The following is a 27,133-nucleotide window of genomic DNA, read 5'->3' on the forward strand; positions in this document are numbered from 1 at the left end:
ACAAATTTTGCAGGGCTGAGGATTTACTTCAATTTCAGGGCCTATTTTTAAATAAACCGTCTTTTTCTCAGATGCCTGAATTTCTTATATTCTATACATTATTTTGGAAGAAAATTATAACAAATTTATACCTTTTATTTAAGCTTTGGGCTAGGCCTTTTATCACCCTTCTTTTGTTTTTTTAGGAGAATTTAGTGATGGCTCCAATGAAGCTGGTGGTATCTACCAAGTCCTAGAAATACCATATGAGGGAGATGAGATAAGTATGATGCTGGTATTGTCCAGACAGGAAGTTCCACTGGCCACTCTGGAGCCATTGGTCAAAGCACAGCTGATTGAAGAATGGGCAAACTCCGTGAAAAAGCAAAAAGTGGAAGTGTACCTGCCCAGGTGAGAGGCTGCTGTGTGACTCCCTCTGATAGCACAGAGGGAGGGATGTCAATGAAGGTCCTGACTCAGGAAAACTCATGTCACTGCTTTTGAATTTTAAGTCTTACGCTACTCTCCTCCTCCTCTCCTTCTCCTTCCTTCCTTCTTTTTTTAAAAGTATTCTTCCATCCTAATGCAGTCCTGTCCAGAGACACAGCCTCACTTTTTGTTTCATTCAGTACTGTGTACCAGGACCTAGTTTCAGATATCAGTCAATATTCTTAGCTTCATTTTAGAAGATTTTTTGTAGATTGTCTCTGAATATTATTTGCATTGACAGTCTTCTGTATTTCAACAATATTTAAAGTTGATTATAGCTGGAGAGAAAATAATCTTCAACATTATTGGAAGAATGCAAGCAAGTCACTGTGCTAGGTGCCAAGATGCAATCATAAATAAGCAGGAAGAAGCTTAAAATTCACCCTGTGGCTGAAAGAATAAAATCCATGTGGGTTCTTGATGTTCTGACTTCCATCCACTTCCTCAACCCTACCTCTGCCACTCACCACATGAAACATTTTGTAACATGTACTCCCCATGTGCTTGTGGTTATGCCACAGACATGCATTTTTCATGCCTCCAGGTCTCTGTGTATGTTTTTGCATTCGCCTAAATGCCCTCCTCACATTTCTTTGCCAGATATTGTTTACTTAGCCTGCAGGGTACAGCTCTGGCACCAGATCTCCTAGGAAGCCTTCCATGAACCACCTGATGGAGCACGTGACCCTCACTTTCAGCTCACTTGTGCACCTCCCCGCTATGACAGTACATTTATGTTACCACCCCACAAGGAAATTACCTTCTTGGAGGTCTTGCTTTCCTTCTGTACCTTCTTCTAAGGTAGAGTCAGTTCTCTCCTCCATAACAGAGACACAATAAGTGCAAAACCAAACCGAACTGAAGGTGTTTATTCTGTCGCTCAGTACCTTAAAATTTAGTAGGGGAGTTAGGCCAGTAAACACAAACAACAAGTTTATAAACATAATGTGTAAATTCTAGGCTAGAAAAGAAGACGCAAATAAACAACAGATAGACACATATATGTGTGTATGTGGATGTATACTTCTAACACTAATTCCGTATTAGGAAAATTATACAAATATGATTAATTAATATGAACATTGAAAGGTGATAAGATGTTAGTATTAAAACTGAATTACTAAAAACTCATTAACTCATTCATATTCATTCTAATTTTAGGAATTGTCATTTAAAAGTTACATCTTACATAAATTGTCATTTTTCCAAAAACTTAGCTGATGTTTACTTATGTTAATGAAGGAGATCTATTTGGAACTGTAGACATTTGGCTAGAAGTATATATACACATTATGTTAGTGTTATATATTCATAATATGGAACCATACATAATATATAGCCATACATTTCTTAGTCTACATGTAAAAATTAAGGTAGCCATAACCCAAATGGTTTACTTTTATTCTTTTTGGCTAAGATATTTAGCTTGCATAATTTTCCATGACAATACATTTATGTAGAAAGATTGTCTTTACTCAAGGAGAGGTAGCTGGTGAATGTCTGACAAATAAAGCGAAAGTCTTTTTGTATATGATAGTTGCCATCTACATACTTAATTTATAAACAATGTATCTTAACTCTAAAAGAACAATTTACTTTTAAGCATTAATAATTAAGTTTAAATAGCTATCTAAATCAGATCTAAAATCTCGTCTAGTGACCTTTTATCATTGATTTTGTATTTTTTTTGCATTTTATAAGGAATTCCTTTTGATAATATGAGAAATTGAGTACAGTATTAAAGCTTTCCTTATTAAAATTTCATGAATTAAGCTCAGCATCTCCAAATGCTTCAATTCTGTGAGGATGCTAAGTTATTTAGGAGTATTTTAACAGAATTCTAAATGAATGCTTAATAAGCATCACATATTCTGATTAACTGGAAAATGTGGCCTCCAGGTCCTGTCCACTGAGAAGTTGAATGTGGCAGCAGAAGAAAATTAAATTTTCATTTCCTAAGAGATACTCTTCAATTATGAAATAGTTTAGCTTGCTTGCTCATATTAATGCCTGTTACTAAACTAGGCACAGTTAATTACCATGTATCCATTTCTCATAGTTCTATGAACGCTCCCTCTCCATGGCTAGTGCTTAGACAGGGAGAGTAATAGCTAGACAAGGAAAATTGAGTTTCCCTTTTTAAGAGATTGACTCTTTTCAAATACTTATGTGTCAGTAGTAATCAGTGGATAACTATCCACTCCCCTCATTTTACAGCATTAGGACCCAATAAGTGCTCAGTGAGGGTAATGATTTATGTGACCCAATTTTAGCAAAGGGAAAAGTTTTCTAATAGGTGTGTTCTAGGTTTACTCAAGTGTCTGTCTTCAATGCTTTGTGTAGTTTTATTCATATGGAGATATTGCTCTGACGATGCAACTTTGCATTTCTGTAATTTGACCCCATTCTTGTCCTGCTTGACAGGTACTTTTACTTTCTATTATACTAGATTTTATACAAATAGCTTTAAAATGCTTCCTTAAGAGGTATAGGGTATTTTGGATAGGGAGAAAGGACAATTACCTTTGTATTTTTGTTATTTTCTCCGCTGAACAATAAATCCCCTGAATTAACATTGTATTTTTATCCAAAATACAAGAATCTGTTCAGGAGATGGTAAGATTGCTGTACCTGTGTGTTATCACCAAATCCAGTGAAATACCACAAGGTTTATGCACAGCCTTACATCTCTAAGATTTACATGAGATTGCCAGATGTTCTTCCAGCTTATCCATGGCAGCAAAAGTAGCTTGGCTAATATATAAAATATATATATTAAAAGCACTTTAGAATAATGCCTGGCAGAGAGTAAGCATCATATGATTATTTTTTATTTATTATTACTGTTATTGTTTAATTTTCAGTGTACATTTTGAGTCCCAGTATTTATCTTATGTTAATGTATGGATAGCTTTCTATATAGTTTTCTGTAAGTAGGATTTTTTATTAAACTTGGTTCTAATGAGCATTACCCTGTTCATTGTATAGCCTTGATTTTCAATCTTTACTGATATAGCTTAGGTATAAAAAGATTTTTCTAAAATCAAAATCAAATTTCTTAATACTTGGAATGCAGATGTACCTGATGGTAGTACCTTGCCACTCTGACTTTTGTAGTCTCAGATTTGTCATTTGTGATCAGAGTGCTAGAAATCAAAGGATAGAAAGTGATTCTCTATTTTGTAACCAGAAGCCATCCTATTATTTAAAAATGATTGTCTCCTAATAAAGCACTTCACTTTCATGTCGTAAAAGAAAACCAACACAGAAGCCATCTGATTTTGTTCTTTAATATGAGTGCTTTTTATTAGGTTTTTCTACCAAGGGTTTGATTCGTTTAATTGCTTATAAATTTTATGAACCTCCTTATATGAAACATCTATTTGTTCTTTTCTAACACTCGCTCGGCCCAGCTGCTCAGTCCCCAGTGCTTCCGCCCTCTGCATCCCTCTTCACCTTATTCAGATAGAAAACTGCAAATGCGCAATTACATTGTATGCCTTTATTAAAACAGGCATGCCTTAGGTTTTAAAAAAGCAATGCTGTGGCTTTTTATTTTTAAATTCAGCAGGTGAAATGTAAAGTCTGCCTGTAGTTTCTTTTTTAAATATGCCATTGCAGGAATTAAAGTGATTAGTGGTGGGAGGGTTTGCAGTCAAAAAGAACTTAGTTCATACCCTCACTTCACTAGCTGTGTGATTAGGGCAAGTTGCTGAGCTTTTTTGAACTTCAGTTTGTTCTTCTGTGGAATAGAGATAACAACACTTACCTCAGGGGATCATATGAGATTATCGGAGGGATGATTAAATGAGATACTATACATAAAAGGATTTGCATAGTGCCTGGGACATAGTAGGCACTCAGTATATGGGAGATGGTAATAAATATTTATATTAGTATTAGCCTGTATTAAGAGGAAAGAGATAGTAAGTGGATAATAGCTATTTTTCAATAATTTGATATAGAAAAAAGGTAAGAAATGGATAAGTGGAAACTGTTTACATCCTGTCTTCAACTTTGAACAGTCACTGACAGCTGGATGTTATTTGCCTTCATCTTATGTATTTTGTCCTATGCCAGATACTACTAATATTAAAATGAAAGAGACACTAGATTTGACTAATTTACAGTTAAAGTAGCAGAGATTAATACAACTATTTAATCAAATTACTCCACCACTACTAAAATGCAAATATCCAGTGCCTTACCATCTATAATAATGTGAATGTTATACATAACTGCAATATAATAAGTGCTATTATCAGGATCTGCCCTTTCTTGCATTCCTCCTACATGCCAGCACCATCTAAGACTTTTAGAAAACTTATTAAATCCCTTCAACAATACTATGAAGTAAATATTATTATTGCCATTTTTCACATCCCAGAACTGAGGCTCAGAAATTAAGCAACTTGCCCCAGTTCAAACTGGCTGAATTACCATCTTCACCTGAACAGTCAGCCTCAGAACTGGGAAACAAACCAAGCTGCTCTTAAGAAGCAAAAAGAATCCCCTACTGCTGTCGTCCTTCACTCTCCTGTGTTAGTTGGATCAGGACATACACAGTACCGCCTGGATCTGCATCCCTGCTCTGCCACTTAGCTGTGTGACCTGGGTCAAGTTATTTCGTCTTTCTGCCCCTAGTTTCTTCTCTTATGAACTGGGGATAATAATAATACCTACCTCAAAGGGCTGTGGTGATATTTAAATTAATCTGTTTTCTTTATACTCTTGGAACAGTTCCTGGTCTACAGTAAGCTCCAGATAAGTGATCAAAAAGCAAATAATAATAATAAAGAACACACACAAAACACCTTAATCTAGCCATCGAATGTATTCTCCAAGACATTCCATATTTTCCTATTCATCTCCCTTTTCTACTTTCATAATCAATATCTGTTTTTTGTAGAAAACAAAATAAACAATTGTGAGTCCAAGTTCAAGTGTTGGATGTAGATAAAATTCAGTACTCAGTTTAATATGTTTGCTATACATGTACCCGTCTATTGGTCATATTTTTCCATAAACACGGACCTGCTAAAACTATTTTCCTCTCATCATTTCTCTTGGTTTTGAGTCTTGTTGATAGTAATCACTCCCTTATCATTCTTTCTAAAACCAGACACCAGAAAGGATGCTAATTAACATTTAGTGACTATCACAGACACCTCTTTTAAGGACACAGCCCATTGCCTAAAAACTTATATTTATGATCTGTATTGATCAGGAGGCAACATCTTGGGAAAAAAGGAAACATTTAGTTCTAACCAATCATTTGCACTTTGTATAAAAAAGTAATGAAAGCCTTTGCCTTAAAAAAAAATGCATTTGTTTGTTAGTGCAGCCATGTTTGGTCCATATCTTTCACTAGAAAGATGGGTGATGCAATTCATTTGTTTGGGAGAAATTTCCTACTAGGACAAAAAATAAAGATTTATTATTCTTTGTTTAAGAAATCTGTACTATAATTTTAAAAGTGCATAATTTTTAAGATGTAATATTTAACTCCCTTTCACTGATTAACACTTTTTCTGTGATGCTACCATGCAAACGGGCTTTTGTCCTAGAGATTAATATAACCATGAAGATATATATTTTATAATGTGATAACTTTTATATTTTCTTTCTCTGAGTTGTATGGAGTTGAAGTGTTATACAGAAAAACTTGGCTCTTATGTAACCATTTCCACATACTGGGAAGTTGACCAGGATACTAAGAAGAGAATAAAATACATTGGATAAATATATGATATGTCATTATCAGCTTAAAAAATCAAAGTATTACCTACTAGTTCAAATGATTTTGTAAGCTACTCATTTACAAGTTTTATGTAATCGACGGTAATGATTCTTGATCTCAAAACTCATTTAGTCCACCATATATTACAGTTTTGTGTCCATAACGTACATTTTTCCTACTTAATAATTTAATAATATTCTGATATGTTATTCTCTTTGATGCTCCTTCTTTTTACAAGCGCAACCAAATACTACTTGCTGTTAAAAGCCAGTTTTGGTGTAATTTACCCTCTATAAAACAGACTTTTAAAATCAACATATCTAACATTTTATTCTTGTCCTGGGTAACAAGATGCTGTAACTAAATACTTTTCCCGTTCTGTGCTCTCTAGGTTCACAGTGGAACAGGAAATTGATTTAAAAGATGTTTTGAAGGCTCTTGGAATAACTGAAGTTTTCGTCAAAAATGCAAATTTGACATCCTTGTCTGGTAGGAAATAAACACCAATTTAAAAAATGTTATTCCATAAAAGTTTTTTAAAATGATGATGTTGAATCCTTTATTTATTTGCCATGGAGTTCTGAGGTAAAATATAGTTATTTCAATTGCCAGATAAATATAACAAATATATTTAACTTCTACAAGCAAAACTATAAATACAATCATAACATTAAGTTTATGTTATTCTGGTCCATGTCTTATCTTTGATAGTACATTATATTCCCCTGAAGAATGTCTTATGCATCTTTGAATTCCCCATCTCATCTGACACAGTGCCTTGTAGAGTAGATCATCAATAAATGTGTTGATTGAATATCTCAATATGTCCAGTTATAATGTCATATAGGAAACAGAGAAGGAAGAGAGGATAAATGAGTGCCTGCTGTGAGAACTAGACACTTTTTCAGAGGATACCTAGAGAGACGAGGTAAATATTATCCTAAGTGTCCAATAAGAAAAATTGGTTTTGAGGAAGTAGCTTTAAAATATACCTGGCATGTTGAGTGTTGAGTAATTTGTTTTAAATAACCCAAGAAAAGAAATACAGTTGAATTATTTGATTCAGATGCCCTAATTTGTTCAGGGTAAACATCATAACATATCAGTAACATTAAAGTACTTAGGACTTGTAAAACCTTTTGGAAATATTTTTTAGCAGCTAATCCCAAGACATTTATCATTGAAATAAAGTACCTGTGAGTTTAAGACAGCTTATATAATCATTATTTTCTATTATTTCTATAGAACACAAAAAATAAAACAATTCATTTTCTGATAAGATAAATACAAATATATATCAACATAAAAGAAACTCCATGTGTAAGGCCCCTTTCTATGCAATTTATTGAACCCAGTACTCCAGCTAGCGAGAAGAGGTGATAGAAGTTTCCTTAGCAGGTCATGTGTCACAGGAGAGAATTTAGTTTCCCTCTCCCGATGTAGCAGCTTGTGGAAAATCAAGCTGACTGAATAATAGCTTCTGAACCTGGAGTGTGAGGGCCCATGGACTGAATTCAGAGAGGTGGATGCCTCCATTCCCGAAATTGCATAGAGCGATGTGAGTGTGTGTGTGTGTGTGTGTGTGTGCTTGCGTGTGCACTCTCATGCACAGGAGAGAGAAAGAGAGAGAGAGAGACGGGGTGGAATAGCAGGTTCATAGATTTCAGGAGGTTCTCAAGGAGTCTATAATCAAAAGAGGCCTTGCTCTCTCGGATTTAGGAGTGGGCAGGCTGTTTTCTAAGCAGCACTCAGCTTCTAGCAATGAGATGATACTAATGTATTTGCTACCACGACCTCTATCCCTCATTTAGAGAGCTTACATCCAAAAACACTAATAGAGCTTTTCTAAACATCTACTGTATAAATGTTCCTGTCCACGCAAGAGAAATGAATTTCCCCGAGTGAGGGTTTTCTTGGCTCGCATCCAAGCTCCTAGGGCTCTGAACTCTTCAGTGGGATTGTCAAGAAGGTAGGACTGGTGGAGATTCAAAAGGTAATGGGGACCTTTGTACTTGAGTCAGAAATATATTCGTGGTTCATGCATAAGGTAATTTAAAGTTCTTATACTCCTTTCCTTAGGAATTGAGCGAATCTCTCTCCCACACTGGCCAAATTCCAACTGGATAATTACATTCTGCTTTCTTACCATGGCTCTGTTTTCAGTTTGATTTGCGATTCCCCCCTGTCTCACCCAAACATCTAGGCAGTTATGTCACACACACAGTGTTGGCTGCTTTTTAGTCCTGCGGGAGCAGCACTGCAGTGGCAAATCAATTATTGTGGTCAGTGTAGCTTCAAATTTTTGACATATCTGAAGGTTTATAAGGTAATATTTAATTGCCTTTACTATGTACAGAGACAATAGAGCATAAATATACATAATGAATGCAGATGGTTTGAATACTTGAAATAACACTAGGTTCTTTCGGAGTTCACATAGTCTATACGCGAAATCTCAGTTCATTTGATCAAACCTCCATCAGAAGCGAATCCTCAGCATCCTGCTCACAGCTGCATTCGCAGTGTCTGGCACAGGGCTGACACGTAGTTGGCATACAATAGATGTCACTAAAGAATAAAACAAGAGAGGGAAGGTAGAGAAGAGGTTTCCTCAAGGTCACCTTATATATTACATTTCTTGAAACATTTAACTTCTTAAAACATCAGTAAGAAATCCAGGCTTGGCCATCCTCAAACAGCACCCAACTCAAGTCTTTGGGATAAATTGATAAAGGATCTAAGGCCAAAAGAAAGAGATTAGAAAGATCTAACTTCTCAAGCTTTCAGTGATTGATTCTTAAATTCCTAGTGTTGCCAGTCTTGGTGGCCCCAGCATGCCAGCCACCCCAGCCAATACATCCTTCATTCTCTCTCTCTCTCACACACAAAGCATACACATTAATATATGAATCATTTATTCCAAAACTATCTAGCGTCACGAGTATGAAACTTGCCTCCCTGCTTCCTCTAAATTTCATAGCATTTATTCCCTGCGTCATTTATTTGGGCACCATATGCTCTGCCTTGTGTGGTTGGGATCCTTTTCTCATGTCTAGATTTTTGCCTGTCCAAATACGTGGAAACCTTGATGATTGAAGGGTCCATAACACTTAGTAACTCCCGCAAGTACCCAGGAAAATTATTAGCATGCATTTGGTTATTACGTCCTACTTTAATGAGATGTTCATGATGTTTAAGATATGCAACATTAATTATATTCGGTATCGTATCTGTTCCTTTTATTTAACAACTCTTTGTGAGGCAGATAGTGTGAGCAAAGTACTGTCATAAAAACGAAGAAATGATTAAGATATCATACCTGCTCTAACGAAGCGTACAAACTTGTAGAGAGAAAGACATAAACAGCTGGATTTAATAAAAGGAAGAGTGATAGAAATGTTTGATTGGAGCAGTGGTTCTCAACGAGGACAATTTTGCCCTCCAGGGGACATTTGGCAACAGCTGGAGACCTTTTTGACTGTCCCAACTGGGGAATGCCACTGGCATCTAGTGGGTAGAGGTCAGGATGCTCCTACATCCCTGTGGGCTACACTGCACAGGACAGCCCCCCTGCAACAAAGAATTATCCAGTCCAGAATGTCAACAGTGATGAGTTGAGAAACCCTATACTAGAGAAAGCATCATGGAAGCAGAGAGGGGAAAAATGTCAATGGGCAGATTGGGAGCATATTGGGTCAAAAGATGGAGGAGAAGATAGGTACATATTTAAGCTTTTAAATGCATAGAATGTTTTGAATAACATCTTTGAAAATGATAGCAGCAGTTGCCTCTGGAATATGGGACAGAGGCTCTTAGATAAGAGAGGAGTTTGTGTTTCATATACCACTGTGTACTGTTTGGAATTTTACCTTCTGTATGTATTACTTCTCCAATTAAAATTCTTACTTAAAAACTGGGAGAAACTTTCAGGGCTGGCCTGGTAGTGTAGTGGCTAAAGTTCACGTGTTCTGCTTTGGCAGCCTGGGGTTCGCAGGTTTGGATCCCAGGTGTGGACCTACACACCGCCTATCAAGCCATGCTGTGGTGGCGTCCCACATACAAAAAATAGAGGAAGGTTGGCACAGATGTCAGCTCAGGGACAATCTTCCTCAAGAAAAAAAAAAAGGGAAGATTGAAAACAGATGTTAGTTCAGGGCCAATCTTCTTCACAGAAAAAAAAAACTGGGAAAAACCACTAAAAATAACATTATTAGAATTCACAAATTCAAAAGCTCCCAGAAATAATTCAGTACTATTGTGGCACTCCTGCTTTATTAAATTATGTAATCAAATTTTTATCTTTCTTCAAAACTGGCAAATATGATTTAACAGTGTACAAAAAAACTCTGCTTCATGTTCTCTCGCTTCTAGAAAAACTGAGTGCATTGAGAGTCCTTTGCTAAGATCTCTTGAATCTGCTCTTTCGTTGTCTATTCCATGGCATCCACCTTCATTTCAGACTCTCATTACTGCTGTCCTAGACTATTTCAACAGCCTCCTAAGCAGTTTCCAATATCTCTTCCATCGAATCTGTCTTATCTACCACTGCCAAGATTAATTGCCTTAAAACTCACTCTCGGTCATTCCAGTTCCTGTTCAAAGCCCCCTGCAGTCTGCTGTGCACCATCTACTGCTCGGCAGGGCATTGAGACCTCAGCTCTGTCCAGCCTTAACTCTTCCTGATTCCTCACACACAGCTTGTGCTCCAGCCAAACTGAACACTCGCTCTGCATCTCACATCCCCCCAGCTCCCCATCTTTGTGAAATCTCTCCCACCCAAAATACCTCTTGACTGAGCCTCAGCTCAGATATCCCCAACTTCATCAAGCCACCAACCAGATTACACCAACCAGAAGTGATCACTCCTCCTCAAATTATACAATATTCTGTACTTTTCCTTATGCCACACATCACGTTTGATCTCATATTGTCATTATTTATGCATTGGGTATCCCCTGCCAGGATTTAAACCTCCCAAAGATTGATCCTTATGTGTATTTAGGAAGCACCTGGAATTGTGCTGTCTGCTTAGTACTCACCAGATGAAGGAATGAATAAGATGAGATGCTCTGTGTTTATCATGATTATTTTTCATCTCAATTTGATGTCCATTGCTTTTGAAGCTAAATTCCATTAACATAAACTCTTACGATAAACATGGAATCTAGAGAGTGCTGAGAATCATTCTCTTCTCAGGCTCGCTTTAAAATGCTCATCTAGCTGCAATGAGGATCCTGTTATAGAGTAAGGCTATTTTTGTAATGGAAATGAATGACCGTCCCCATTCGGATTAATAGATAATCCTCTTGGAAAGTGGAAGGGGAAGGAGAAAGAGAGTACTAAATCCTTCAGCACAAAGTCTGAGCTTTAATAAAGGAGCCAATAAAATAAAGGAATTAAGACGATACAGCAAAAGCCATATTCAGGTCAGACTCAAGTGCTTAGATTTCCGCTGGACTGACTCTTACATCCTGCTCTTGTTTGTTCTCTTTCTCCTTGCACCTGTAAGCCAAAGGGCTGTATTTCTCTTCCAGAGCCATAATTCCAGTTCTCCACCTTCGTTCTTGCCTGGACTATTCTAACAGCGAGCAAATTTGATCTTCCTGCCCCTAGCTGGTTGTTCATCCGATTCACCTTTTGCAGTTGCTGCCACAGGTATCTTCTAAAGTCAAAGCAGCCATGCCCCCATTATCTCTGGACAAAGCTCAGGCTCTCTAGAATCCTGGTCCAGGTTCTTAAAATCAGGCGCATCCCCTGCCACTCTCCACCTCCTTGTAGCCCAGGCTCCAATTGGACCTTCAGGTCATCGCCGCTGCTTCTCTCACTTTGCAAATAAAATCCTCTGCTTGGAATGCCCTTGCCCCCTTTTCTGACTTTCACTCTTCTGTTTATTCTTCAAGAACCAGCCCTGATGTCACTGCCTCTGAGCAGCTTCCCCTGATATCTCTCCCTTCCTCGAATTTAGCATCAAAAGCAATGGACATCAAACTGAGATGAAAAATAACCATGATAAACATGAGAGTCCTCATCTGGACTCTCATAGTGCACAGTGCTGTCTCACCTTATCTTTCCCTTAGATTGTGTGTTCACATACCTGTCTCTGAGCATGGAGCTCCGGAGAAGCAGAGACTGCGTCATAGCCGTCTGTCTATCCTCAGAGCCAAGCATGGTGTGGGGAATGGGATGGATGCTGGGTGGGTGTATGCCTTGAGGAAATGGTGCTGGGCCCCACCTCGATTCAAGCATGGGGGCTTCTCCCAGACCTCTGGCTCTCCTCGCCGGCCATGCTTCCGCCACACAGGCCTTCTTTTGGGTCCTTGAACACACCTGGCTTCCTGCCTCTGCACTAGCTTTTCCCTCCACCCAAAACTCTACCTTCAGGTCTTCCGTGGCTGGCTGCTTGGTGTTCTTTAGGTCTCAGCTCAAGTTGACCTTCTCAGACATGCCTTTCCTAATGCCCTGTGCCAAGCAGCTCCTCCTCTGCCCTGCTCGTGTCACCCACCAACACGTCACCTTATCTTATGTCTTAGTTACACTTACCACACCCTGAAATTGTGGTCATGTATTGATTTCCTTTTTTATTGTCCTTGTTATTTGATGTCTACTTTCTCCCTCTTAGGAAGGAACTGTTCAGTTCACCACAGTATACGCAGTGCATCAGCAATGTCTGGCACATAGGAAGTGCTTAGTACATGAATGAATGAATGAATGAATGAATGAATGAATGAATATTTCCTGATCTATAACAAAATCTATCCAGAAAAACAAATAAACAAACACTATTCCTACCTTGAAGGCATTCAAATTCAAAAAACCTTTCTAAAGTTCATAGGTGGGGCTGAAGCTGAAAATATTTTAGCAACTAACATACAGAGATGCTTTTGGTATTCTAGAGGCCTGTTATGGAACTCTCTTCATTTAGTTATTTTAAACATGTCCTTGGTGACGCAGAAATCTATTTAAATTGGCTGCGTTTAGGAACAGTGCCACAAAGGAAGTAATAGCATCTACTTGCGTGAAGGCCATCCTGCCAGCACTGTGTTAATCACAGATACTTAGAGCCTTTGGTGCTCTGCACAATAGCTCGTATGAACAGGTTCCTTCATAAATATTTGCTCAGTGACTGAATGAATGCCTTAGTATTTTTCCCTGCTTTCTTCAGAAGAGCTTGAATTCTTGCCCAGCTCTTCTCTGGGGACCCTAGGGTTTGTTGGCCCTGTTCCCATCCTATCCATTGTGAAAAGTCTGGCTTCACGCTGCCCGGAGGAAAGTAGGACCAGTCATTTGGCAGCAATGTCTGCTGTAGCCAGAAGGAGAAGGGTAGTTGGCGCCAGAGTATAGATTTTTTTTTTTTTTTTTGTAGCTCTGTTTGCCTTTGATTTATTTATTTTCTTTTTCAGAAATTAGTTAACTTTTCTCTAGCCAGTAAGAGGAGCTCATCAGTGTAAATTTCCTTAATTCCCCTCACACTCTGATTCATCAGCTATCCTAATGCGTACTTGGTGCCTGGCTGTGTGCAAGGAATTGCGTGAAAGAGATGAATAGGACAGGCAAGATCCAGGCCCTCCAGGAGTAAGTGTATGGCCTAGCAGGAAAGATGGCCTTGATTGGCACATAGATACACAGGGATGAGCAATGTTGGAGGGCAAGTGTAGGAAGCTATGAACTTGCCTGCATTCCTGCATGACCTGCTCTCCTTCTCAGTTTTGGTGTCCTCAGACACGTTCTTGCTTAAACCACTCTCAGCTTTCATTTTATTTTAAGGTGACTGCTTGAAGTTTGTCCCAAGAGAAAAAAGTTTCATTTTCTTTTTTCCCCTCGGTATCTGTGATGCAATTTCTTATTTGTTACATTTTCTCCTACTTGTATATCCAAAGGGATGGTGTTTTTCTGAACGTTCACTATCCTGAGGTCTTGTTCACATCTGCACACATTCACTCTCCATCGTGTAGCAGTTAACCACCCCTGGGAGTCGGAACACTGGATTCGATCTTTATTTTGCTATCTTTGAAATATAAGTGATGACACTGGTCTGTCTTATTCCATTCCCTTTGCTTTTCTGCTTGATTAGATTTTTAAGTTTTTTAGTGTGTGTGGTCTTCTGTATTCTTTCCCTCTCTCATGCTATTCTCCATCAATTTTCCTAGAGCATCTACTCTGGATTAGTGTCACATGTTTTATTTATTACAAGAATAAACTTTATAGCCATAATTGTGAACAGAATTGTGGTCATGGTGTCCATAGATTAACAGTACCCAAAGTCTTGCAATATGAAACAGCTATCCCTTTTCATTCAAAAATTACTGAATTCCTGTTTATTCTGGGTTAAATACTGGAAAATTACACATTACCAGGAAACTCCCTCTACTTAGGTGAGTTCATTCATTAGGCCTACTAAATGCCGGAAGCCAGGGATGCTAAGAGGAAGGACACAATCCTTGCCTTAAGGAAGTTCACAGTCCAGGAAGGGAGATATCTCAATGCAAGTATGATATATTATAAAGGCTTTAATAGATGCAGATCCTGAATTCAATGGGAAAGAATGGTCAGTTCTATTTTAGTGAGGGGTAGGAATCAAAGGAGAGCAGAAAAGGCCTGATAGGGCTCAAAGCTGAGCCTGAAAAGTAGATTAGGTGTCTGACTGTCCAAGGGTTAAGGGAGTTTCTGGGGAAGCAGAGACACAGAAGTGATAAAGTGTGGTATGTTCAGGCTATTGCAGTTCAAATAATCTGGAGCACAGTGTATGGAGTGAAGGATGCTCAATGATTGAAGCAGAGGCAGCCTCATGGAGGTCCTCATATTGCATCCTGAGCAGCTATGCAGGTATCTGATATACTGACGGCGAGGCGGGAGGCCGAGCAAGCAGGAAAGAGGGTGAAGGGTTTTAAGTAGGGTGTTGGCATAAATTGATTTGTATTTGATCAGATCATCCCACAGGAAGCGTTTCTGTGAACTGGAGGCCGTTAGAGCAGCTGTCATCTGCTGTGTCATAACACATTGTGACATCCCTTGAAACTCATTTTAAAAGATAATTTGCATATGTTGCTGGGTTTAATTTCCTGGTTTTAAAAGAACTTTTACGTCCATGTTAATAGCTGAGTTTGGTCTATGATTTTCTTTTCTTAGATTGCTCTTGTTCAGTTTTAATAGCAAGGTAAGACTACCTGTCGATGACTTAGATTGATTTTATTCTCTTTCTAGAGTCTAGGATGGTTGTGTAGCAGAAAATTCTGTCTGTTCCTTGAAGGTTTGATTAAACTCACTTAGAAAACCATCTAGGCTCAGAGTCTTTAATTTTGAGGATGGGGAAAGTTTTTGTCTACTAATTCTACTACTTTAATGGATACTGGATTATTCCAATATTCTATCTTTTCCTTGATATAATTTTATAATTTATGCATTTTTGTAAAATTGTCCAGTTAATAGCAACCTTGTTCCTATTCAAAGTTGCCTGCATAAAGAAGAACAAGAATCTTTTGGGGGAGATAGAAATATTCTGTATCTTATTTGTAGAGGGGGATAGACAGATTACACATCCCTCAAAATTTACCAGATTGTGTATTGTAAACCAACACAGTTCATAGTAAATAAATTATACCTCGTAAAGTTGATTAACATTTATCTGCAGAAAATTATACATGGTATTTTTTTGTGATCTTTAAAAATTCTCTGCTGTATCTTTAGATATTTTCTCCCTTTTTTGTCTTTAATATTGTTTATTTGGGTAATCTCTCTTTCTTCTTCATGAATCTTGTTAAAAGTTTGTCCATTTCCTTATCTTTTAAATAATGAGCTCTCTGGGAAGAACCCTCAGCATCCTTGCTTTCTTGATTGTTCTGCCACAGGGCTGTGCAGTGTCACCCCACATACACCCCGCCGTTTTGTGTGGGTAAGTGAGAGCATCTGAGAGGTTAGGTGACCAGAGGAGGGGACACCGGGGGCAGAAGTCAGAGTTGACAGGATGAGATTTCTTCTTTGAAGGTGCCAGCAGATCAGCCTCAGGGGCTGTGGAGGCAGTTTCCTCTGTGTGAATTGATGTGGCCGAAATATCATTTGGTGTCTTTGAGAACTCCCCTCAGAGAGTGTGAAGAGGGCTTAGCTGCCAATGTGGACACTCACCACCCTTTAGGAACTGGGTTCTGTCACTTTTGTATTCAGGGTCATATATTGGCTCTTGATTCATGACCCTTACCCAACCGGCAGACTGATGAAAATGGACAGCAGAATCTGAAAATAATACAGTTTCAGTTAACTACTAAAATAGTTCATATATTTTACTATCTTGGAATTCATATATTTGTTTTGCCAACTAAATATATTTGACTAGTTACTTAATGCAATTTTAATTTTTCTTTTTATTTGTTAAAAAAAGTAGTTTTCTGGATCTGAGGGAGCTAATTATACATAATTGTTTAATGTAAAAACTTCATTGCTTTTGATTTTTCTTCTAGTAATCAAGTGCATTCTAGAAGAAAATATAATATCTGAAATGGACTATTTTATAATGCAGTGCTTATATCTTAATACTAAATATGAGCTGAGGAAGTAATATCCCTATTAAAAGTATATTCAGAGATGCTACTCAGTTGTCTAGGGGCTTATTCAAAATAATCAGGTGCCGTGCGACAGCTGTACCGAAAGTGTCGTCGAATATCATTCTTTATCCGTATAAGATAGTTCTGTGTTTTTGAAAACTTGAGAGGAAAACTTACCTTGCGGGGGGTAGGACTTGGTTACTTACAGTCTTACGAAATAGCCTGATGGGAAATCAGTTGTGCTTTTACTGGACAGTGCTGGGCATCAGCAACCATTATTTATCTTAAATTTGAATTAGACCTCCTGGAATTGAAAAAGAAAAAACGGTGCAAACTTGAGTAATCCTTTATCTTGCTTCTTTGTGCTATTTTTCTTTTTTGTGTGTTTGAGGTATGTTTTGTTTTAATCTTGGGGAAAATTTAGAAACCCAAGACTGAAAGCTATTGTATAGTTTGCCAAAACTGCCATAACAAAGTCCCACACACTGAGTGACTTAAACAACAGGCGTTTATTTTCTCAGTTCTGGAGGCTGGAAGTCCAAGAGCAAGATGCCTTCAGGGTTATTTCTTCCGAGGCCTCTCTCTCTGCCTTATAGATGGTCATCTTCTCCCTTTGTCTTCCTGTGTTGTATTAGTCAGGGTTCTCCAGATAAACTGAACCACTGAGAGAGAGATTGAGAGATTTATTTTAAGGAATTGGCTTGCACAGTTATGGAGACTTTGGAAATCTAGAATCTGCTGGGTAGGCGCAGGCTGGAGACTCAGGGAAGAGTCCGAAGGCAGTCTCCTGGCAGAATTCCTTCTCTCTCGGAGGTCAGTCTTTGTTCTATTAAGGCCTTCAGCTGATTGGCTGAGGCCCACTCACACCATGAGGGTGATCTGCCTTACTTGAAGTCCATAAATCTCAATGTTAATCTCATCCAAAGATCATCTTTGCAGAAATATCCAGAATGATGTTTGATCAAATATCTCGGCACCATGGCCCAGCCAAATTGACACATAAAATTAACCATCATGTGTGGTCTTCCCTCCATACCTGTTTGTGTGCAAATTTCCTCTTATAAGGACACCAAGCATAATGGATCAGGGCCAAATACAGTCACATTCTGAGGTCTTGGGGGTTAAGACTTGAACATATGACATTTGAGAGAACACAGTTCAGCCCGTAGCACACATTAATGTAAAAGTAAGCAGAAATAGAAAGACAACTCAAAGGGAAAAACAGTCCTCCTGTACTGAAAATGTGTGATTTCTTCTGACCTTAGGATAAACCATGTTTGTGAATCCTCAGAAAAACCAGTTAACTAGAATGAGAAGTAACTTTTTTATATATATTCACATTTATACAACCTAGAAGTCAATTTTGTTTTTCTTTGCCAAGGATATTTATATTATTACGGTAATTAGAGATTAGATTTTTAAAAATTTCTTACTCTAGTTATATCTGAATTTCTACTTGTTTTCATTTTGTGTTTTTAAATTTCAAATTAGAGCACAACATGTAAGATGTTTTTGTCTTGAGTTATGAACTAATTTGAAGTTGCTATTAAAAACAGAGCCATGTTTCTGCTTTTTTTCTGACAATATAAGAAATAAACAATGGGAAAATTACCAATAAAAATGAAAAGCAAAATTAACAAGAGAATATAAAATAAGAGAATCAGAAAGCACATCTTCAACAGTTCTCTCAAATCATAAATGTAATCTTACAATGTGTTCTCTCTTCCTTTGATATCAGTATCTTATGTCACTTATATTTCTCAAATCTGTTTAAAGGGTAAAATGCTTCCGTATCTCTAATACTGAAAAAATGCTTCTGTTATCTCTTTTTTGCAGATAACAAAGAGATTTTCCTTTCCAAAGCAATTCACAAGTCCTTCATAGAGGTTAATGAAGAAGGCTCAGAAGCTGCTGCCGCCTCAGGTGCCAAGTTATTGTTTTCTAGAATATTCTAACCTTTTCTAGATTTGTATTTTTGAAGCAATCTTGGGTGAGGGGTGAGGGTCATTTTTAGAACCAAGCCAAAAAGACTGCCTCTGCTCTAACTTAGAAGTCAAGCTAATCCTGAACCAGCTAGAATTTTCTAAATAGGACATGAAGTATGCGCTCGCTCCAGTGCACCTATGCAGAGTAACTCCCATCTCTAATGAGAGGCAGGAGGACGTTGGCAGCTCTGTAGAATAGATTTTCCTGCTGTGCTGCCTGTTTAAATATTTTAAATATTTCCCTGCTGCCCGTTTAAACATTTTTCTTCCTACCTAATTAATTGTCTAAGTTAGTTCTTAATTTTGTCAGTGAAAAGTTTTGATTTTTTAAAAGCACATACATAAACAAGAGTACATGATAGCAGGTAATAAACAATTTTAGCTACATAATAATATTAATAAAATAAAAATTTTAAATAAATAATTTTAAAATTTTGACTTAAATCACGTGTCCAAAGCAAAATGGTAAATGTCCTTGATTATTTTGAACTTTCTGACTTCCCTCCTTAAGTGAGAATAATTTTCCCATTGCCTTTTTTTCCACTGATTTGTTCCCATGTCATGTTCAACAGCTATCATCAAATTTCAGTTGGATTTTTTCGCTCCTCTGGTAAAATGTAACATATCATATTTGCACACATTATTTTTAACTTATGCAAACATTTGTCCATTAAAAACATATCAACAGTTAAAACTGTTTTCAGGAGGAAATAGAAAACGCAGTGGTCTCAGGCATCGAGGAAGCTTAAAATCTTACTTAATTTAATCTTGACCTTTTCCTGACAATGAATCACCCTGCAGCAAGTATGAAACCATGATCCCTTAATGAGAATCTCAGTTTCCCAGCAGTGGGAAACACCATTGCAGCTCTCACTGCTGTGTCTGCCCTTTATTCACTGCTGTTCTGACCACTTACTAGGAGCCTGGTGACTTGCTATGTAAAAATCCTCATTTCAGACAAGAGAAATAATGATTTGAGAATATAAAGAAACTCTCTCAGTTTTTCATATGGGATTTTTTTTCTCCTCCCCCTTCACTTAACTCAAAGGTCGTTTTACTAAAGCCATAAGTATTGATCTGAGACTGGGAATAAAAATTTTGTAACAGGCAGAATAAATTGTCCTGTTCCCTTTGTTGGGGTGGAGGGAGGAAGCTGTGTGTTTGTGTGTGTGTGTGTGAGTGTGTGTGTGCGCGCGCATGCTTGTTTTTCTAAAGATCAAGTAGAAATGTTAACACCTTTAGGATTTTTCTCTCTTTAAGTCTTTAAAATCTCGTTTCCTGTAAACCGTTGCCTTTGCATTAAGCATAGACGCTTTGGAGAAATTGCTCATTAGTCCCTGCACATTCACAGACATGTAATTACTTTCTCTCTGCACTGTAGGAATGATTGCAATTAGTAGGATGGCTGTGCTGTATCCTCAAGTTATTGTGGACCATCCATTTTTCTTTCTTATCAGGAACAGGAGAATAGGTAAGTCTGTTATGAGAACAGAATCTTTTATTTAATAGGCCAAAAAGCAACAATTTTTTAAAGTTGAGAACGTTTGTTTCCACATTATTTATCAGATAATTTCTAATGTTCGATTGATTTTTAAATGAAAATAATTTATTTATATCTTCATTTTTAGAACATTGCTAATTGTAAGCAAGAAGGAAAATAAATATCCTGTTCTTTTGTTCACCTCCTCTTTTGTTCACTTCCAACCCAATGTAGGTACAATCCTGTTCATGGGACGAGTCATGCATCCTGAAACAATGAACACAAGTGGACATGATTTTGAGGAACTTTAAGTCATTTCATTTGAACAACAAGGAAAATAGTAACTAAGCACATTATGTTTGCAACTGGTATATATTTAAGATTTGTGTTTTACGGTATATCTTAAGATAGTATTTAAAATAGCTCCAGATAAAAACAATGTACGTTAATTATAAGCCAACTTGTCAAGGAATGTTATCAGTATTTATTGAGGTAATAGTCTTGTCACGTCATTGTGTTTGTTGTGCTGGTATTTAAAATAAAAATACATATGGAACATGTAAACACCTCTGTTTTTCATTTTAGAAGTTGTAGTATAAGATATCTCCAGGTAAAATTTGGAAACAGTGATGTTTCTGAGCATCTCAAATCTTTCATAATCATGCAGAATCAAAACACCAAAGTGAATTAGCATTATACACATATATAACAAGCAACAGCAAGCGAGAAGAAGACAAATCTCAAGTGAGGTGAAGAATTTTGTGTACTCCGCAAAAATTATAATTGTTATTTCTCTAAAAATGACGAATAGTGTAGATAAAAGAATACAGACTGAACATCTTATGTATGGCTCCATGACAAAACTTGTTAGAAAGAAGATAGGGCTATGCAAACCCATAGATTATAGCTATAATAAGTTGTTTACTGTGTCTTTAAAAATCCGCTTGTCTTCATAAACTTGATGTAGATTGCAAGCCTGGAATATCACCATGTTTTGCTGCTGCAAGTAAAATCCAGACTACAGCAAAGTTCCCAAAAGTCCCAAAATAAGCCATATGAGCAAATTAATAATGAAAATATACCCTTTGGTATGTCACCAGAGAATTAACTAGAAAAACCACACTAGTACAGATACTGGAAACTGGCAGATCACGGACTGAATGCTGCCCACAGAGGTGTTCTTGTTTGTTCTGTGTGGGAGGTTTTACGTTTTGAACTCGAATGTGTGTAATTGGGGTATCACCTTCCTTGTTTCTCCCGTTGGATGCCCGATGACTTCTGGATGCATTTGCGTTTGAAACCTCTGGAGAGTACTTTGCAGAATAAGTACTTTGCAGAATATATTATTCTTATTTTCTAGCACAAGAAGTAATCGATTCCAATGGGGGCAGGGTCAACTTTTTAAGGTCTCCAGTAAATTACCTTGCTATCCTTTGGCTGAAATAATGGTATTCCTTTTGGAGGGGGGAGGAAAAAAGGAAGAATGATTTCATTATGTTTCTTGGATGTAATCAGGCCCATTTAAGGCCAAACTTTTGATTCTACATTTAACAGTTTCAGAAAAAGTTTGAAACGTTTCAAAATTTAACGAAAGCAGTTTGCATGACTGTGACTTCTGACTGTCTTATTTATGTGTTAGGTATTTTGCTATGGTTTGGAGCTGTTAACAAGAATTGATATTATCATTAACTTTAGTTCTGTTCAAAGGAGTAGTGGTTTGGGGAAACCAGGCCAGATCCTAGACCTACTGCATTCTAAACTTTGAGGAAAAACTTGAAAATCTGCACTTTTTAATAAGTTCCCTTGGTGATTTTGTTACACACTAATCTTGATTATTGCTGAAATAAAGAATACATGTGGAATACTTGTATACTCCTTGTTTAGATATGATTAATTTATAGAAAATTAGATCAATCAACAAAGTATCCTAAATCAGTGCTTCTCAAACTTTCTGTGTAATGTAATCACCTGGGGATCTTATTGAAACTGCAGATTCCCATTTAGTAGGTCTGGGTGGGACCTGAGATTCTGCATCTCTACCAGTCTCCAAGGTGATGCCATTGCTGTTGGTCCATGGACTCAGGTTGATAGCAAAACTCTACTTAACATAAGGTTTGCATGTTTGATATTTTTATGCATGGAAACAGAAAAACTGCATAATTCGTACAAGTTGGAGAGACTTGGGAGATGGAGTGGTAGTCTACATTAAAAATGCAATGCACTGGGCCAGCCCCGTATCCTAGTGTGTTAAGTTCAGCACATTCCACTTCGGTGGCCCAGGTTTGGTTCTTCATCATGGACCTACACAACTTGTTGGTGGCCATGTTGTGGCAGCGACCCACATACAAAACAGAGGAAGACTGGCACAGTTGTTAGTTCAGGGCAAATCTTCCTCAGCAAAAAAATAAATAAATAAAATAAAATAAAATGCAAATAGATTTTTTAAAAAATGCAATGCACTTATACAGAAAGAGAAAAAAAATCATTTTACTTTAAAGCTTTTGTTTTGATTACGTACTATGAAAAAATGCGGACTTCCTCTACATATTAGAACACTTGAAATATATTCTTTAAAAATATAGAGACATTTATAGGCATGCCCACAAAAGAATTTATGAATATCCAAGGACATAATACTTAACACTGAATCTTTTACAGGTTATATTTTCAGAAGACTTATACTTTATTCTATAAAGCTGAGGTTATTGTAGGACAGTGCACTAGTTTTCATTTATAATGTACACAGATCAGGCTAACTGGTGTGGATTCAGTATTAATGTTCTGAGTTTGCGATATTCCTCATTACTGTATCACTACTTGGTAAGCAGTACATATATTGCTATATCTGTATGTCCATCAGTCAACTAAATGGGTTACCTATAAGGAAGAGTAAATGTCATTAGGCAACCATATGGGTTTTATAAAGCCAGAATGCAATTTTTATTAGCTGGTATAAGATTAAAGTCTACCGTTCAGAATGTTTACCTTAAAATATTTCAATACAATTTAGATGTCCCTTAAAGGAAAATGGATTCTGCCTTGTTACTAGCATGTTTGTGGAGTGCTTAAAAATAGAATACTTGATAGTATCGAGTTTTTCCTATTGTTTGACGTTGTCTATAATTGCTTCAATATTTTCCTTTCTATTGAAAAAGTGACATTTTATTTGTTTAGTTCTATTTCCTTTAAAATGTATAAATTGCTACACACCAACACACAATATGTACAGCTTATGGAAACTTCTTTCTCTTTGAACATATTTTTGGGGAAGAAATCAATAATTATACATCTTTTGCTTTCCTTTTAAATCTTTTTTTTCCAGCTTTATTGAAGTATAATTGACAAATAAAATTGTATATATTTAAAATGTACAATGTGATGATTTGATATACTTATACATTGTGAAATGATTACCATAATCAGTTTGATCAACAAATCCGCTACGTCACATAGTTACTTTTCGGGTTTATGCTGAGAACACTTAAGATTTACTCTCTTAGTGAATTTTAAGCGTAAAATATGGTATTCTTAACTACAGTTACCATGCTGTACATTAGATCCCCAGAATTTATTCATCTTATAACTGAAAATTTGTACCATTTGACCAACATCCTCTCATTTCCCCCACCTCCAGCCTCTGGCAACCACCATTCTACTCCCTATTTCAATGAGTTCTACTTTTTTTAGATTCCAAATTATGAGTGAGATCATACAATGTTTGTCTTTTTCAGTCTGGGTTATTCCACTTAGCATAATGTGCTCCAGATTCATTCATGTTGTCACAAATGGCAAGATTTCCGTCTTTTTTTATGGTTGAATAACATTCCTTGTGTATACATATATATACATATATTGCACTGGATTATGTATATTACATTTTCTTTATCCATTCCTACATCAATGGCTACTGAGGTTGTTCCTATATCTTGGCTATTATGAATAATGCTGCAATACACATGGGATTGCAGAGATCTCTTCAAGATGCTGATTTCTTGTCCTTTGAATATGTATTTTAGATATTAACTCCTTATCATATATATGACTTGCAAATATTTCCTCCCATTGTGTAGGTTGCCTTTTCATTTTGTTGACGGTTTCCTTTGCTATGCAAAGCTTTTAGTTTGATGTAGTCCCACGTGTTATTTTTGCTTTTGTTGCCTGTGCTTTTGGTGTCATATCCAAAGAATTATTGCCAAGCCCAACATCAAGAAGCTTTTTCCATATGCTTTCTTCTAGGAGTGCAAATGTAGAGAATGTGATACCTCGCCCAGCCACCTCGTTTCATGTCTGCCAACAAAGTTATTCTTGAGGGAACATTGAAGCCTCTACATGCACATAAAAATAGCTTATGGAAAAATAATTGTGTCTTATGAAAACGAGGAGAGAGATTCCACAGAAGAATCAATTTAATTTTTTTATTGACTATTTTGGTTCAAAATATAAGAAGATAGTTTAACATTAATGAGCTAAAAGTTAAAGGTGTATTGTGTTCATACTGGTTTCTGATTTTAGTGAGACAAAGTTTCACAAATTTTTTAAAAGGATATTTCATTAAGGAAAATAAAACCAAAGCAAACAAAACACATACTTTCCTTGTCCAAATTCACTCTTTACTAAATATTAAGTATAGATGAACTTTTTGTCTGTTTGAAAATTGGGGAGTTTTTTTTTATTTGGGGAAAAATAAAGTGGTTATTTGTGACATATGACATGTTCCAGAAAATGTTTCTTCAGCAGGGAACACAGCTTCCAGCTGATGCAGCATTTTTTTTCTCTCCCTCAAATAAGAGACATTGTTTTATCTTTCTCCTTTTCTGAAAGTTTTGTGATAATTCACAAACATATAAATCTGACATTCGTTCACACAGTTGCTCTTTGCTCTGTCTGTTATTCAAGGAAACTGCTGATGGAGAGATTATCTTTTTCCATATGATTGAGTGACCCCCTCTTCTGGCATTTTCTGCTTCAATATTTATAAGCAGATACCTATGGAAAAAACATGGGCTGTGGAATGAGAGAGAACCAACTTTAAACACCAGGTCTGCCACTTACTAGCTGTCTGTCCTCGGAACCAGTTGTTTAATTTTCACCTATATAGTCAAATAATAACATCTACTTCATAGGATTATATTAAGGATTAAATGATAGAATGTGTATGAAGAATATAATAAGTACTTGACAAATAGCAGTCACTCATGAAAGGCTAGCTATTAGCGTCATTACGATACTTCAGCTCTTCTAAGGCACATCACTTTTCTCATTTTAACATTTGTGGAAATGGAGCCATCGGTGGTGTCTTACAATTGCTGGTAAAGTAGCAGTCATGACTGCATGGCATGGCCTGTGCATGTGGGAATCCTGTTGCATGGTGATTGTCTGTAATGCCTTTTCTTCTCAGTCAACAACATTTGAGAAAGAACCATAATGACTATCTGAGGAAGCATTGTAAATCCTGGTTATTGTCTAAAAACCTTTCACTGATTTTTCTGTAAGATAAATTGCCAGTTTCAAAACTTGCAGAATAGGTGTCAATAGCTTAAAAGAAAGTCCTAGAGACAGAAGTTTCACTGTGGCATGACTGTGTCCCCAGTGCTCTCAGAGGCATAGGGGACAATGATGTGGGCAGACATGGACACCAATCTCTGCACAGAAAGTGACTTGGAGCTGAACTCTGTGTGTTAGAAACTTTGTATTTTGTCTATATTTTCATTTTAAAAATGCACATAAGTATGATATATAATAAAATTTATTTAAATAAGTCTAAAAGACATAATGTTTTGAATGAGTTTAAAATAAACATTCTATTCAAGGTGTCATGATTTAACTGACTGATTTCTTGTTTCTTAGTGGTACTTAAAACAAAGGAGTGTCTTACGATTGATGTCTTGAACTGAATGCAATAGCATATTATTCACAGTAAAACTTGTGAAGGAGTCATATTTATTAAAGTATATATCAAGTGGAAATGTGGTCACCTATAATTTCCAAAAGGCATTGCTTTCATTGGCTACCGGAAGGTTTATTTAGAAGTTCGAATTCAAAACTCGGGGAGGGAGGGAGTGGGTGAGGAAGGAAAGGAGGAAGGAAGTAGAAAAGCAAATATTCACAGGCTACCTGCAAATGGTAATTATTTTCAGCAAAATGACTCTACAGCACCTGAAGTAGACTAAACTTGCCCATTAAAAAGTATCTGAGGAGGCGGGCCCTGTGGCCTAGTAGTTGAGTTCAGCATGCTCTCCTTCACTGGCCCAAGTTCAGATCCCGGGTGCAGACCTACACCCCTTGTCAGTGGCCATGCTGAGGTGGTGACTCACATACAAAATAGAGGACAATTGGCACAGATCTTAGCTCAGGGCAAATCTTCCTCAGCAAAAAAAAAAAAAATCTGAAGGAAGAATTTTTCTACATCCATCACATAGAAGTGAACATTAATGACTGGAATGTATGTGTGTGATGAGAGTAGAGTGGGGATGTGGAAATACTGAATCCAGTTTGTCTTTTTAAAAAAAATTTATGGGGGGGGCTGGCCCCGTGGCCGAGTGGTTAAGTTCACGTGCTCCACTGCAGGCAGCCCAGTGTTTCGTTGGTTCGAATCCTGGGCGTGGACATGGCACTGCTCATCAGACCACGCTGAGGCAGCGTCCCACATGCCACAACTAGAAGAACCCACAACGAAGAATATACAACTATGTACCGGGGGCTTTGGGGAGAAAAAGGAAATAATAAAATCTTTAAAAAAAAAAATTTATGGGGCCAGCCCGGTGGCACAGTGGTTAAGTTTGCACGTTCTGCTTCTTGGGGGCCCAGAGTTTGCCAGTTCAGATCCCAGGTGCAGACATGGCACCGTTTGGCAAAAGCCATGCTGTGGTAGGTATCCCATGTATAAAGTAGAGGAAGATGGGCTTGGATGTTAGCTCAGGGCCAA

At 37.1% G+C, this 27,133-nt stretch overlaps 1 protein-coding gene across 4 annotated transcripts in view; it reads left to right on the forward strand.

The window, feature by feature from the left end:
* Nucleotides 1–26,027, forward strand: part of SERPINI1 (serpin family I member 1) — an 83,261-nt gene extending 57,234 nt beyond the window's left edge. For all 4 annotated transcript variants that reach the window (XM_070582291.1, XM_008531372.2, XM_070582293.1 and 1 more), the window contains 5 exons: nucleotides 186–390; nucleotides 6,600–6,697; nucleotides 18,580–18,666; nucleotides 20,110–20,199; nucleotides 20,443–26,027. In XM_070582291.1, the coding sequence (XP_070438392.1) occupies nucleotides 186–390; nucleotides 6,600–6,697; nucleotides 18,580–18,666; nucleotides 20,110–20,199; nucleotides 20,443–20,519 (557 nt within the window). In that variant the 3' untranslated portion in view covers nucleotides 20,520–26,027. The remainder of the gene's footprint in view (nucleotides 1–185; nucleotides 391–6,599; nucleotides 6,698–18,579; nucleotides 18,667–20,109; nucleotides 20,200–20,442) is intronic.
* Nucleotides 26,028–27,133: the final 1,106 nt, after the last annotated feature.

The sequence above is a fragment of the Equus przewalskii genome, chromosome 18 (genome assembly GCF_037783145.1).
Source record: "Equus przewalskii isolate Varuska chromosome 18, EquPr2, whole genome shotgun sequence".
In the NCBI taxonomy this organism is placed as follows: domain Eukaryota; kingdom Metazoa; phylum Chordata; class Mammalia; order Perissodactyla; family Equidae; genus Equus; species Equus przewalskii.